The sequence below is a fragment of the Apus apus genome, chromosome 14 (assembly GCF_020740795.1).
Source record: "Apus apus isolate bApuApu2 chromosome 14, bApuApu2.pri.cur, whole genome shotgun sequence".
NCBI lineage: Eukaryota > Metazoa > Chordata > Aves > Apodiformes > Apodidae > Apus > Apus apus.
In genome coordinates this window covers 7,653,428-7,666,347 of record NC_067295.1, presented here as the reverse complement: position 1 = coordinate 7,666,347, position 12,920 = coordinate 7,653,428, and the positions used below count along the sequence as shown (strand labels likewise).

Here is a 12,920-nt window from a genome sequence, read left to right as displayed (position 1 = left end):
TCTTTTGTTTGCAGAGTGTGCACGCTAAGATGCTGTGCTCTCTGATGCCTCACATCTGCCCTGCGGATCCTGTTGCTCAAAATTAAGGTCTTTCCTTGTAATGAAATACAAGATTCTGATTCTGGCTGTAGCCGTGTGAGATGTGTGCTGGTCAGTATGAGGGCTCAGGACCTGGGTAGGTTGTTGGCCTCCATCTCACGGAGTTGTCCCAGTTCAGTTGCAGTGTCCCTCTTGGCTCCTGTCCCCTAACAGAGGAGCAGGGGCTGGGAGGGGGGGAAGAGGGCCGGCGTGCCAACAGCCAGCAGCTGCAGCCCGGCGCACTCCAGGTGCTGACCTGGCTTTTGGGGCAGATGTTCAGCATTTCGCTGCTTTTCGGGGGCCCGCGGGTGCCGCTCGAGACCGGCCTCGCGCATGCGTCGCGGCGCCAAGGCGCATGCGCGCTGGGCGGGCGGGCCGGGCTCGGTGCGGCGCGGCCGGACGTGGCGGTCCCGTGATGCGGGGCCTGCCCGGGCGGGGCCTGCGGGGCGGCAGCGGCGGGCGGCGCTGGGGCCGGCGGGATGCCGGGGCTGGTGTTGTTAGGCAGGCGCTGGGCCATCGGCAGCGACGACTTCGTCCTCCCGGGGGCCTTCGAGCTGTTCGTCAGGCTGGTGTGGTAAGCGGCGCGCGGGCCGCCTCCTCCGCGCGGCGGGGACGGGGCGGCGGGGCTGTCAGCGCCTCGCGGCGGGGCCGCGGCCCTTCGGCCTCGGGCTGGCTCGGGCTGCGGGGCTGGCTCTGGGGCTGCGGGGCTGGCTCTGGGGCTGCGGGGCTGGCTCGGGCTGCGGGGCTGGCTCTGGGCTGCGGGGCTGGCTCGGGCTGCGGGGCTGGCTCTGGGCTGCGGGGCTGGCTCGGGCTGCGGGGCTGCCCCTTCACCTGAGGCGCTGCTCTGGGAGGAGCGCGGCGGTCCCGCAGCTGGAGCCCCTGCACTTACATAATCGTCGCCCCTCGTGTCATTACTGCGCTCTCTTCCTCACGCTCGGAACCGTAACGGCTCGTTGTATGGAATCGCTGGTTAGTGCTGATGTGGTTTCGTTACTGCAGTCATTAATAAGACGATTCCTTTGTTCAGCCCGGTTCCTGGGGATCTGTGGCAACGAGCCGCCCCTCAGGGCAGTTTGCTGCTCGGCCTGCAGCGACCTGGCTGTAACTGCCGCGGGCTGCTGCTGCAGTCGTTTCGTCCTGACAAACTCCTTATGTAACAGCTCCCGTCCTGTTAATCTTTGGTGCTTTCAGTAAGACGGAAGCGACTTAAAAGGTGATCACTTTGCAGTGTGCACTTTCCCTTCCAGCTATAACTTTTATTATCTTACTTCCCTGTAGGTGGATTGGAATTCTTGTTCTTTACACAATCCATAAGGGGCAGTTTAACTGTCCTGGGGGAGGATCACTGCACAGCTACTTGCTCGGCCTCCTCCTTCTCCTGGCTGCTATAATATGTGCATTGTCTGCTCTTGTATACATCAGTATGCAAGGTAAATGGCCAATAATAATATTCAAATTATATGAGTGCATGAAGAGAAATGATGAGAGAGCAGAGATGTGGATGATTATCCTGGCCTTGCATCTAACCATTGGTTTTCCTACAGTATCCAGAGGAGGGAAAGGGAGACTATTAGCCAAGTTATGCTATTTATATCAAAGTTGAGGAGATGAGAGATGTAATGAGACATGTAACTGTAAATAGCATGGAGAAAAGAGCCTTAGTTTATATAGAAGTAGAGCTACAAGACCATTATAACTAAGAAATTGATGAATTCTGAGGCTGAATTTCCAAGAAGATAAGTGGTGAGATGTCTTGGGCTGTAGTTATAATGCGTGGGTTTGGGAGCAGTGGTTCTTGCACCACCCGTCGCACTGTTGTGATGTGGGCATTCATGATGCCAGTGGTGAACCTGACTGCTTTGTGGTGCTGGGAAAGGGAAGAGGTTGTTTTCAGGAGCCGAAGTTCGATCTGATTGTGTCTGTGTAGGCAGCTATGCTGCTGCAGTACAGCCTACAGCCTGGGAATGGGAATAAGCAACCACTGGATCAAGGGCTTTTTAAATAGCTTTGTCATTGGTGTGAACCACAGCTTTACAGCTGGAAAATAGTTTCCAGAGTTGTTTTTTTTCTGCAGTGTTTTAAGCCTTTACAAATTATCCTGCCTACACGTGAGCATGCACAGCCCACCAGCCTGTTTACTTGGTGATCAGTAAACTGGTTTAAGGAACTGAGCTGGGCAAAAATTACTCACTTTTAAGTGCCTAAGAGTACTAAAAAGAAGAGGTTATTAGTAACCTAACAATACAAAAGATAGTCTAAGAAGTATTTTTTCTGGTTATGGTCCCTACTCTTGTTCTCCTGAGTAAAAATGTCAACAAATCTATTATTTAGTGACTCAGTAAGCAAAATTTCATTGTAGCCCAGCAAAGTAGCATCTAAAATGAAATACTCAGCCAACTAAAAACTAAGCAGAATAATAATAAAAGCAGGCATGGAAAGCCATAGGGCACCAGGAGGTGAGCCAGTGCTCCAGTACCCCACTTTGGCTTATGCTGGGCACAGCACCACTGCCTCAAGTTGGCTGCAGAACTGTCTCTGACTAGAGAGGGATTTTGAGTAGTAATGGATTCTAAAAATCATAGCTCTAAACCTGCTGCTGTTTCTTATTTCTCAGCTTCAGTGACGCTTTCCATTAGTATGAAAATGCTTCATAGCTTCAGTTAAGTTCCATGCTTTCTGTAAAGCTCAGAAAGTCCATATATCCAAGTGGGATTTTGTATGCTTAACATGCATTCATAAACAGTTCTTGTTTTTAATTCTCCTGTAATTTCAGGAACAATTTCTAATCCTGGCCCAAGAAAATCACTTCCCAAGCTGCTTTGTATACGCCTACTTCTCTATGTCCCTGAATTCATCTGGGCTGTTGCAGGAGCTGTATGGGTGTCTGACAGCAGTGTGCGCTGCGAGAAGACTGTGGTAAATGGCATCATTGGGACAGTTATTGCAAGGTAAAGGTGACTGCTCCCAGGCCTAAGCTTGGCAGTGTACTTGAAATGGGAAATACTCCTGACATGCTTTTTATACGTGTTTATTGAAGGCTATTTCAGAGACTAGTTATTGTGGTTTCTCACAGGAGGATTTTCATTGTGAAAATTTTAATTTTAAAATCTAGGCAGCTCGAATGGGTTGGGATCCTTTCTTAAACAAGTTTGAGCTTCTTACCTTGGGAGAGCATGTGCTAGAGTGTAATAAAGGAGATGAAGATCAGAAAGAGTAAGAGGGATAGGTGGGAATGTAGAAAACTGGGTAAACGTGAGAAGGATAGGAACTAGATCACTTAACTGGTAGTGAAAAATTGAACCTTTACCTCTTTGGGTTGCTATTTCCAAAGCACAGGGCTGATTTTGATGGTGTGAAATGAGCTGACAGCCTTGTTCTTGTGCCTAGTGGCTTGAAAGCCCAATAACAAGCCGTGCACCCTTTAGACGGTAACAGATGGTGTTCGTGCAGTATTTCGTACCTGACTTTGCTTCTTGTCTGTCAAGATCTCTAAGCTGTGTTTTCTTGTCACAAGTATCAGGTTTCATGGTCATCTTATCCCACTTCCTTCTGTTTTGCAGCTGGGTTATCATCATCTTTACCATCATTGGAGTCGTAATTGCCTTTGATCCACTTGGGGGGAAAAAAACGTTTTACCTCACTGACAGTGTAAACTGGAACCTGGAAAGCAGCCAGTCAGGGCAGTTGCTGTATAAGGTGAAGAACACTGCCACCAGAGTCTGGGAAAAAAGAATCAGGTTACTGTGTTGCTGCATTGTGCAAGACGATGACCACCGGGTGGCTTTTACAAGCATCGCAGAGCTTTTCCGCAACTACTTCTCAGTAAGAAGGAAAGCTTTTTCTTCTTTTTGACTCTGTTTTGACTAACTCTGAGTTTGCAGCCATTGCAGCACACAGGTACCTTTGTTCAGCCAGAGGTCCCTGCTACTCTGTGCCTAGAAATCAGGTTTTGAATATACCTATTTCAAAATTAAAGGTGATTTTCATACAAGGTATGCAACATTGATTTTTCCCTCCCTTTAGCAAAGATTTCTCTCCCTTCACAAGTGTGAAGAGCTGTGAGAGAACAGTATTCTTTCTTAGGTGAATATTTATTTAGGACAACAAGGATGAGTTCCTTTCTTCAAAATGTGAATATCGAGCCATTTTCCCAACTGATGATGTGTAAAGAGTCACACCTATAGCAGAGAATCAGGCCTCTTCCTACCTGTTAAAAACCTGAGCCCCACAGGACACTAAGGCAGCCTTCCCATTCCCAGCCCCTCTGAGCACAGACCAGACTAGAGTGTGCATGTGCAGAAAGTTGCTTTTTGGAAACAGAAAGTGTCTGCCAAATCTGACTCTGCATAGTGTTTATTTAGCTCAAATTTATGTCACCTACTGCTTGGGAAGTTGTAGTTCAGTGTTGACTTTAAATTCTGTTAATCATTTCAAGACTATTAGGTCTTACTTATTAAGGGGCACTTGGACATGATTTGTAGCTGCAGCCTACTCAGTGGTTTACAGGGTAGAGGGTGTGGAGAGATGAGTGCCCCACACCCTGCAGCCTTCTTCTGTGTAAAATCCTTAGTTGTTCTCTTTTCACATAGAGCTTTTCACACAGCAGTGTAGAACAGTGATCAGTAATGTCTGGATCATTGTTTGCCATGTGGCTGAGCCAGTCCTCTGTTGGGTGTTTTGTGATGAAATTAATTTGCAGAATTGTTATCAGCCTTACTGAAGAAAACATTCAATAGGTACAGAAGAGGTGGAAGGTTAGGTGCTGCTGTGACCTGTTTCTCCAATGCTCCTTGTCTCTAAGTGAAGTGTATTTATATAAATTGAAAAAATAGGATTCTGTGTGCATTTTCATATGAGATAGTTTTGTCATGTTGAGGTCTGGATAGTTCTAAGCACTGCTTTGTTTCTTTGTACAGGACACTGATCTGGTGCCAAGTGACATAGCAGCTGGTTTGACTCTGCTCCATCAAGAGCAAGATAAAATGGAAAGTTGCCCAAAAGACCCTGAAGAAGTCCTGTGTCATTCTCCATCATCTCTTGTGGTGAGGTTGGGTTGTTGCAGCCTCTGGTGCAATTACAATAGGAGATGGTTGGTGCTAGATCAAATTGAAATGCAGTTCTTTGTGCAAGGGGGTTTTGGTTTGATTTGGTTTTTGTTGTGGTTTTGTGTTTGGTTGGTTGGTTTTTAACAAGATTAAACACTACTATAAAAATGCACAACAATCTAAATTATTAATAAATGCAGTAAACACATCTTGATGAGTTTGCAGTCAAAATAGTTGTCTGCTTTTGCATAAGTAGAATTAATATATGAAAAGGAACCATTTAGGACATTTGATCATTGTTGAAGAGCTGGGAGAGAAAGGGAACAGAGGATATTTAATATTTAGCACTATTTGCTTAGGACTGAAAAGCTAGTATTTTAGTATTTTGGTCTGTTTAAATTATGTTTGCTGCAAATATCCAAAGGAAGAAACAAAAGTAGCATCTTCTAAATGCTTACAGATGATGGGTTACAGTTTAGAAATTTTTTGCTAGCCACCTATAGTAAAATTTTGTAAATTATTTTACCGTATTTTGGTCTGCGTTTTGTAGAAGTATGTAATTGTACTTCAACCAGTCCATTTCCGTCAGCTTCCTTTTGAATCCAGCCAGTGTGATGGGGTCATGGTTTTAAAGTCTTTACCAAAGAGATCTGCTACAGGCTCTTTAGCCATTCCTTTGACATCCTTAAGTGACATATTTGGAAGGAATGTTATTGTCAGTATTGAGCTTATCAGTGTGTGGATATTGGAATAAACTAATTTATTGAGAGCATTTCAAGATTCTTGGGTTGTGTAGCCACGTAAATAAACACAGACTTTTTTCCTAGAATATGAGTGGCTATTTTCAGTTCCTCTTAGACCTTGAGGTTTTCCTTTTGGATAGTGCATATTTTATAATGCCTTGACTTTCACTAGTCTGTGTTCAGGTTTTATTCTGGGGCTGCCTAACACACCTTTCTTCCTATCTTTCTTTCCTTTTCTTTCCCTGTGTCCTTTCAGGCAGGTGATTTGGATATTGAACTGGAGAACTCTGCTCACTATATGCTCTTTGCTGCAGCTGCTTATGGCTGGCCCTACTACATATACACCAACCCATTTACTGCACTCTGTAAGCTCAGTGGTGACTGGTAGGTTTGATCAAGAGCTTAAAAGCATATAGCTTCTTTTTATTTAAATAATGTTAGCAGAAATAAAATTGTTTCAATAGCAGTATTTTTGATGCAGTAGATTATATCAGTCTTAGGGGTACATGAGTTTGACTGTTAGAGTTATCACTTACAAATTCAATGTAAATGAAAATACAGCATCTTTCCACCCCCAGAAACAGATTTACTGTTTTTTCTTAAGCAAAGTTTGTTATAGAGAGAAATAGTATTTAGCAAAATGACAAAGAATTGCAATTCAACCAAACGTTTTAAAATTAGGCTTTTTACAGTTGCCTTTGGGGCACATATGTGTATATAGAAATAAAGTGTATCAACAATTTTCCCTGTCTTAAGGGAAATAGCAAAAATTACTTGTCCTTCTAGCCTCCATTTTATTTCCTTTGCCCCCTTTACTCAAATGTATTTTTACAGTCAGTATTGCAGTATGCATAAATGCTGTGTAGGATTGCTGTATGTTTAAGTGACCACTGACATTTCTTGACTGTTACCTATATTTACTTTATTAGTAACATGGAATATAACTACTGAAACATGAGTGGCTTTGAAAAAAATTACCACATAACACAGTGGATAAAAATAGAGATAAGCCTGCTGTACAGAATTTATTTTGCTTGTTTGTATTTTCTGTCATTGGGCTGTAGTCCTCAGGATTCTTTCCTCACTGCATTGCTTGCTGTGCTGGTAGTTCTGTGGCAGTGAGGATTTGCCAGTCCTGGGACTCAGAAATGTGTGACAATGCTGGTCAAGCCAAGCCAGGCTTGTGGGCAGAGGTAACACCTTGTATCAGGCTTCCTGTACTAATTCTTAGCAGAAGTCCTGCTTCAAATGTAACTGAGTTTGATTCCTTGAAGGGAAACCTAAAACACTGGAACATGAAAGTTTTTCTCCTCTGTTTCTTAGTTGTGGAAACAGACTGACAGATTCTGATGTAACTGGCAGTGAGCGTCACAACTTGCACTTTGGATCCATCCTAAAAATAACAGGACTGCAGTACAGAGACTTCATTCATATCAGTTTTCATAACAAGGTAAACAATCTGGGCAGGCATTCAACAAAAAAACTTAGTGATTAATTCATTGAAAGCAAGGGGTGAAGTTCTGATTCGCCCTTCAGCATTTATGAGGTGCAGGATGCAAAGCCAAATGAGAACAGACCCCAAAACAGTCTGTGCTGATTTTTTTTAATCTAAAGAAACAGCCACAAAACTTGACATAAATCTCTCTCAGTATTGCCATAAAAGGGACTTAAAAGAACTTGGTAAGAAAATAATTCGGCTTCATTCCGGAATAAAATAGAGAGCTCAGTAAGAGAGCTTTCAGAAGGTGAGAACAAATGCTTACTCTTAGAAAAAGTTGGTGTCTTTACTGATTACATTTTTCCCCTCCAGATCTATGAGATTCCATTTTTTGTTGCTTTGGATCACAGAAAAGAAGCTATTGTGGTTGCAGTGAGAGGAACCTTGTCTTTTGAGGTACCATCCATCTGATACAAATAATTAGCTTTATAGAAATGGGAGAGGAGAACTCCTAATATCTAGAATAAATTGTGTTGTACTGGCACATGTAAAAATAACTCACTCACAAGTAGGAGTCTTCCAGGTATAAGTTGTAAGCCCTTCTGTAATTCCTTTCCACTGCAAGTGGAGGTATGTTCATAATGTCTGTGTTGGCCATTTGGAAATAGTTGCTGAAATCAGAATTGTGATTGCTCCTTATATTTACTTGGGTAGTGGTTTATGGTGGGTTGTGTTGCGTTGCTTACACATCTGGAAGTCACCCTATTGGTGTCCCTGTGATAATGTTGACCCACGAGCCCTGGAGCCCTGCAGAGCAGCCTGACAAAACTGTCTTGTTTGCAGGACATCCTGACTGATCTTTCAGCAGACTGTGAAGACTTGACACTGGAGGATGTCTTGGAGAATGGCTTTGTGCATAAGGTGTGTGCAGTCTGTGCTGTTTGTAGGTCATCTCAGCAGTGCAATAACTATAAACACCCATAAACAATAAGCAGAAAAGTTTTCTCCTTGTGAGCTGGATTGCACAAATTATTTCAGTGACTTGGTTCTTGCATCAAGTATGGGAACTGCAAGGTAGAATTTGCAATCTTCTTGTCAGACTTGGTGTCCTCATTAAATACTCCAAAATCCATTTAAACATTAGATACAAGACCACTGGGTTACAACTAGATCTCTGTTGGGAGCATGTTAAAGAGAAGACCAGCTTTGCAAAAAGGAAGTTGTTCTGTGATGGTGTTGTATGTAACGTACATGTGTGTCACACTTCAGATCAGATACACCCTTCTAATCTTAAATGCTGTCTTGTAGGGAATAACTCAAGCTGCCAATTATATCCATCGAAAGCTAATAAATGATGGGATTTTAAACAAGGCTTTCACAATTGCTCCAGTAAGTTACCTTCCAAATAATTTTATTTGCCAGAAAAATTACACAAAGTTTTTTTCTGTGCTCATCTGTGTGTCACTCTTCTCTTGTGTCTGTAGGAATATAAACTTGTGATAGCTGGTCATAGTTTGGGTGCTGGAACAGCTGCTATACTGGCAATCATGCTCAGGAACTCTTTCCCAGCACTGAAATGCTATGCTTTTTCTCCTCCAGGAGGACTTTTAAGGTAAGACTGCTGTTATTTGGTCCTGTGTCTAAGATGTAAAAATTTTCAAGGTCCTTGACAAGTACATTAGCTGGTAACCCTGAGCTTGACTATGTTAAGAGTTTGTTTATACATTTTCCACTGGAATTAGATTTGCTGCATCTCAAGTTACAGTTGAGTTCTTGGGAAGATATCACAGAATGAAGTATATCTAGTGAATTCTGTCAGATGGTACAATTAGAACTTAAAACAAATGTTTCAGAAATAAAATGTTCACCTGACTAGTCTGGCTTGCTCTGCTTTGACATCTACATATTCCATGATCATCATCATTGAAATTACTCTCTAGCAAGTAGGTCTGAAAGCCTTCTGAAGAACTGACTGCAAATGCTGCTGCTGTTGCTACATGTTTATATTTTTATTGGATTTAATGATCATCATAGAACTAATTGTGCCTCATCTTGTTGGTTTTTTTAAGCAAGTCCCTTGCAGATTACACTAAGCACTTCATTGTTTCAGTCATTGTGGGAAAGGACCTTGTTGCAAGGTGAGATGCATGTATTGTTGACTTGTTCTTTTGGAGCAGCACAGATTGCAGACTAGGAGGCTTTACTTCACTTTGCTCTGTGTGTGTTTAAACAGGTTAAGTATGCCCAACATGGAGGATTTAAAGAGGAGAATAGTGAGAATTGTGGCAAATTGCAACAGACCCAAGGTAACTAAATGCAGTCCTGGTTGAAACTCAATGGGATTGTTAGCTTGGCTAAGCCCCAGCTTTGCTGGGGTGTATGTTTTGATCTTAATGATGAGAGTTACAATTGCATTTTGGAACAAAAGTGTTTGTTTTTAATCCAGTGACATTTGTGTTAGTCTCTCATCCTGTAAAGCTGCCTTGTTGGAAATTAAGATTCAATAAGACATAGAACATATATCCATGTGCAGCATCCAAGGCCTGAAATGATCCTTTTGCTAGTTTTGCTGATGAAGGGACTATTGAAAAATTAAAGAAAACAAGATGCAAAATGCTAAAATGATGAAAAGTCAGTAAGATTACTTACTCTACTAACCATTTAGTATCAGTAAGTAAACAAATCAGTGGTTTTATTTAAATTTTACCTTTAGAGTTCATTTGGAAAGCAAATACTTCTCTGTTATGGTGTTAATTGCTTGCCTCTTTATTGTTAGTGAGAAACAGTTTGAAAGTGCTGGAGCAGTGTGATGTCAGGCAAGATGATACTGGAGGTACAGACAAGTGGCTTAAAGATTGAAAACTGCCATTTCTGAACATCTAAAGTTAAACCTGCTGTACTCACAGGATTTCCATGTAGTCCCAGGATCAGGAGTCGTGGAGAGGGCCTGGGTGATGTTGTAAATACAGGTTAAGGAAACAGACAGGTAGAAGTTAGAGATTTAAGAAAAAACAAATCTGCAGAGCAGAATCCACACAGAATAATTCAAGTGGCAAAGATGGAAATGCTTTCTTCAGTGTTACTGGTGGCTTGGGTTAGATAATGGTGAAGTAGGATTCTGGGGGGAAAAGTGGGTTAGGAGATTGTATCAAACAAAAAGCTGGGAGCATTCAGTAATTTTTAGTCTTCTAATTGTAGTTTCACATCACCTGAAACTACACAACTAGACTAAGTTCCTTGAAGAGATGCCCAACTTCACCTGCTTTTGTTTTCTGAATTCAGTACCAGATTTTGCTACGTGGTTGTTGGTATGAGGTATTTGGGGGAGATCCAGATAACTTCCCAACAGAGCTGGATGGTAGAAACCAAGATGCCCTCACCCAGCCCCTCCTGGCTGAGGAGAGTTTAATGGTTCATCGGTCTCCTTCCTACAATGCCCTTGATGATGAATCACACCTAAATTCACCACCTCAGTATCCACGTCTGTATCTTCCTGGAAGAATTATCCACATTGTAGAAGAATCCAGCTCTAAGCGGTAAGCAGAAAAATGAATATCATTGTCTTGCTTTCCTGAAATCTACTTAAAGCAGCTTCTCACCTTAGAAGTACCTGGTTTACTCTGCCCATACATTGCATTTACACTGTAAGGCTGGTCAGCAGGGACCTGCTGCCGTTCCTCCCTGAGATGGCAGATCTTGGCAGCCTTATGTCCCAGTAGTGGTTAAGTGATAAAATACCTAATTACTGGTAGTCATATGGATATTGGTGATGAGAAAGGCAAAATATTGCCCATAATACCAACCTGGCCAGGCTGGAGAGGCCCAGTTGCCCCAGTAAGCAGTGTGTTTGTGCAGCCCCTAGTTTCCTGTCCTCTGCTGCTTTTTTGTGGATGCAGGGAAGTGAGACAAAGACAACAGAAAAGCTGAAACTCCTGTAAGGGTGAAGATTGTGGTTTTGTTGGAGCAGTGATTAGGGGGTTGGCTTTTTATTTTGTTGATGTTTTTTTAGCATTACACCTAGTGCCCAGTGTCCTGCTGATACCAGGGTGATTAATCCCTGTGGTGTGTTGTATTTTTGTTTTTAGGTTGTGCTCTTCAGATATTAAATATACAGCAAGATGGTCAAATGAAACAGTCTTCAGCAGCATTTTAATAAGTCCCAAGATGGTGACAGACCACATGCCAGATGTTGTGCTGAAGGCTCTGAACAGTTTATCTCAGGAGCATCAATCATGCATTTCATGTCAAACACGAGAGTGTGACACCCATGAGGTACAGCCATAGCTCACAGGAGAGGTGGGGGGTTTCTCTTTGTAGGGTTCAAGTATTCAGACACATTTCACGTGCAGACCTAAGTGGATTTCCGTACTTTTCTCACATGGCATAACATAAAGAAGGGCTATAAGCCCTTGCCTCGGCAGCGACCTCGAGTGACGTGGTGCTGGTTGAAGCACAGGTCCTGCACTGGTGCTGAAGGTTGAGCTGTTACAGACCCCAGTGAGTTCCTGCTCACCCAGCGCCAAGCCCTGCTGCCTGGGGGGAGCTGGGCCTGCAGGTGGAGCCAGACCTGTGAGACCTTCGGGAACGCACTAGCCCCTTCTGCTGCCGTGTCCCTTCAGGCCGTGTCCCTGTGCCCAGCCCGGGGTGCTGCAGGAGCTACCCCACGCAGTGAGTGAGCAGGGCTGTCCCCACAGCCTGGGGGCTGGGGTGGCGTGGGGGAGTGTGTTGTGGTTCAAGGCTGCTTGGCTACACGTGCAATAGTCTTTTAATTTACCTGCCTGGTCTGTTTGTTGATCCACGTGACTACTTTTATTATTTTTTTAAAAACTAATACTATACTTGATGAGAAAGGAAGAAAAAAAATAAATTACTGTTCATGTTTTGATATCATCTCAGTCATGAGCTCTGACTACCAAAAAAAAAAAAATAGAATAGTTAAGTCGTTGATTCCTTGTTTCTAGCGTGCAGCTATTTTAACTTCTTTCAGGGCTCTGCAGCATTTCTAAAGTTAAAAAAAAATATATGAATTATACAAATTCATAAAAGTAATACATGATTGAGACCAGTGTGGATGTTCTTGCTGTGATACTGACTATGGAGACAAAATAAAATGCACTCAAGAAGGACTTCTGTCTTACTATGTTCAGATGTGCTGGTGTGAGGGCAGTGTTGCTGGCTCAGAGCCAGATGCAGGCAGCAAGGTAAGTCAGCACCAACAGTGCAGGACTGGCTGGTGCTCCCTCTTCGAGCAGGAGGCAGTGGTGCAGCTTTCAGGCTGCCCCTGTCCCTCTGCCCCACCCAGGGGAAGGCTGGTCCCTGGGGACACTGCCACCGTGAAGACAAGGAGCTACCACACCTGGAGCACGGGTAAGTGTAAAAGGCTAAAGGCTGCAGCATTTGGTGCAACCCCTGCTGCACCAGAACCATCATTTTACAACCCATTAAAGTAACCTTTTTAGAGGGACAATGAGGCAAGCACTGCTGTTTGCACACAACAGAGGGAAATGGGTCTCTGTTCCTCCCCCCCCCCCGCCTTGGTTGTCATAGCTTTTATACCATTGCATAAGCAGCAGGAGCTGGTATCAACTCACTTGACAGTGTAAGGCCTCTGAAGAA

The 12,920-nt window shown here is 43.5% G+C and overlaps 1 protein-coding gene across 1 annotated transcript; it reads left to right on the top strand.

Annotated features, from left to right (window-relative positions):
• Positions 1–469: 469 nt before the first annotated feature.
• DAGLB (diacylglycerol lipase beta) lies at positions 470–12,430 on the top strand. Its single transcript, XM_051632137.1, has 15 exons — positions 470–652; positions 1,357–1,508; positions 2,852–3,026; positions 3,639–3,900; positions 4,995–5,120; positions 6,123–6,250; positions 7,190–7,316; positions 7,677–7,760; positions 8,148–8,225; positions 8,613–8,693; positions 8,789–8,916; positions 9,374–9,442; positions 9,538–9,610; positions 10,587–10,840; positions 11,390–12,430. Exons 1-15 carry the CDS (start codon positions 558–560, stop codon positions 11,586–11,588), a joined length of 2,031 nt encoding a protein of 676 aa, XP_051488097.1. The 5' UTR covers positions 470–557; the 3' UTR covers positions 11,589–12,430.
• The last annotated feature ends 490 nt before the right edge of the window (positions 12,431–12,920 follow it).

Coding starts and splice junctions, on each gene's coding strand:
- DAGLB (XM_051632137.1), top strand. CDS start 558: ATGCCGGGGCTGGTGTTGTTAGGCAGGCGCTGGGCCATCGGCAGCGAC. Junction 5,121..6,122: donor ATTCTCCATCATCTCTTGTG/GTGAGGTTGGGT, acceptor GTGTCCTTTCAG/GCAGGTGATTTGGATATTGA. Junction 8,694..8,788: donor AGGCTTTCACAATTGCTCCA/GTAAGTTACCTT, acceptor TTGTGTCTGTAG/GAATATAAACTTGTGATAGC.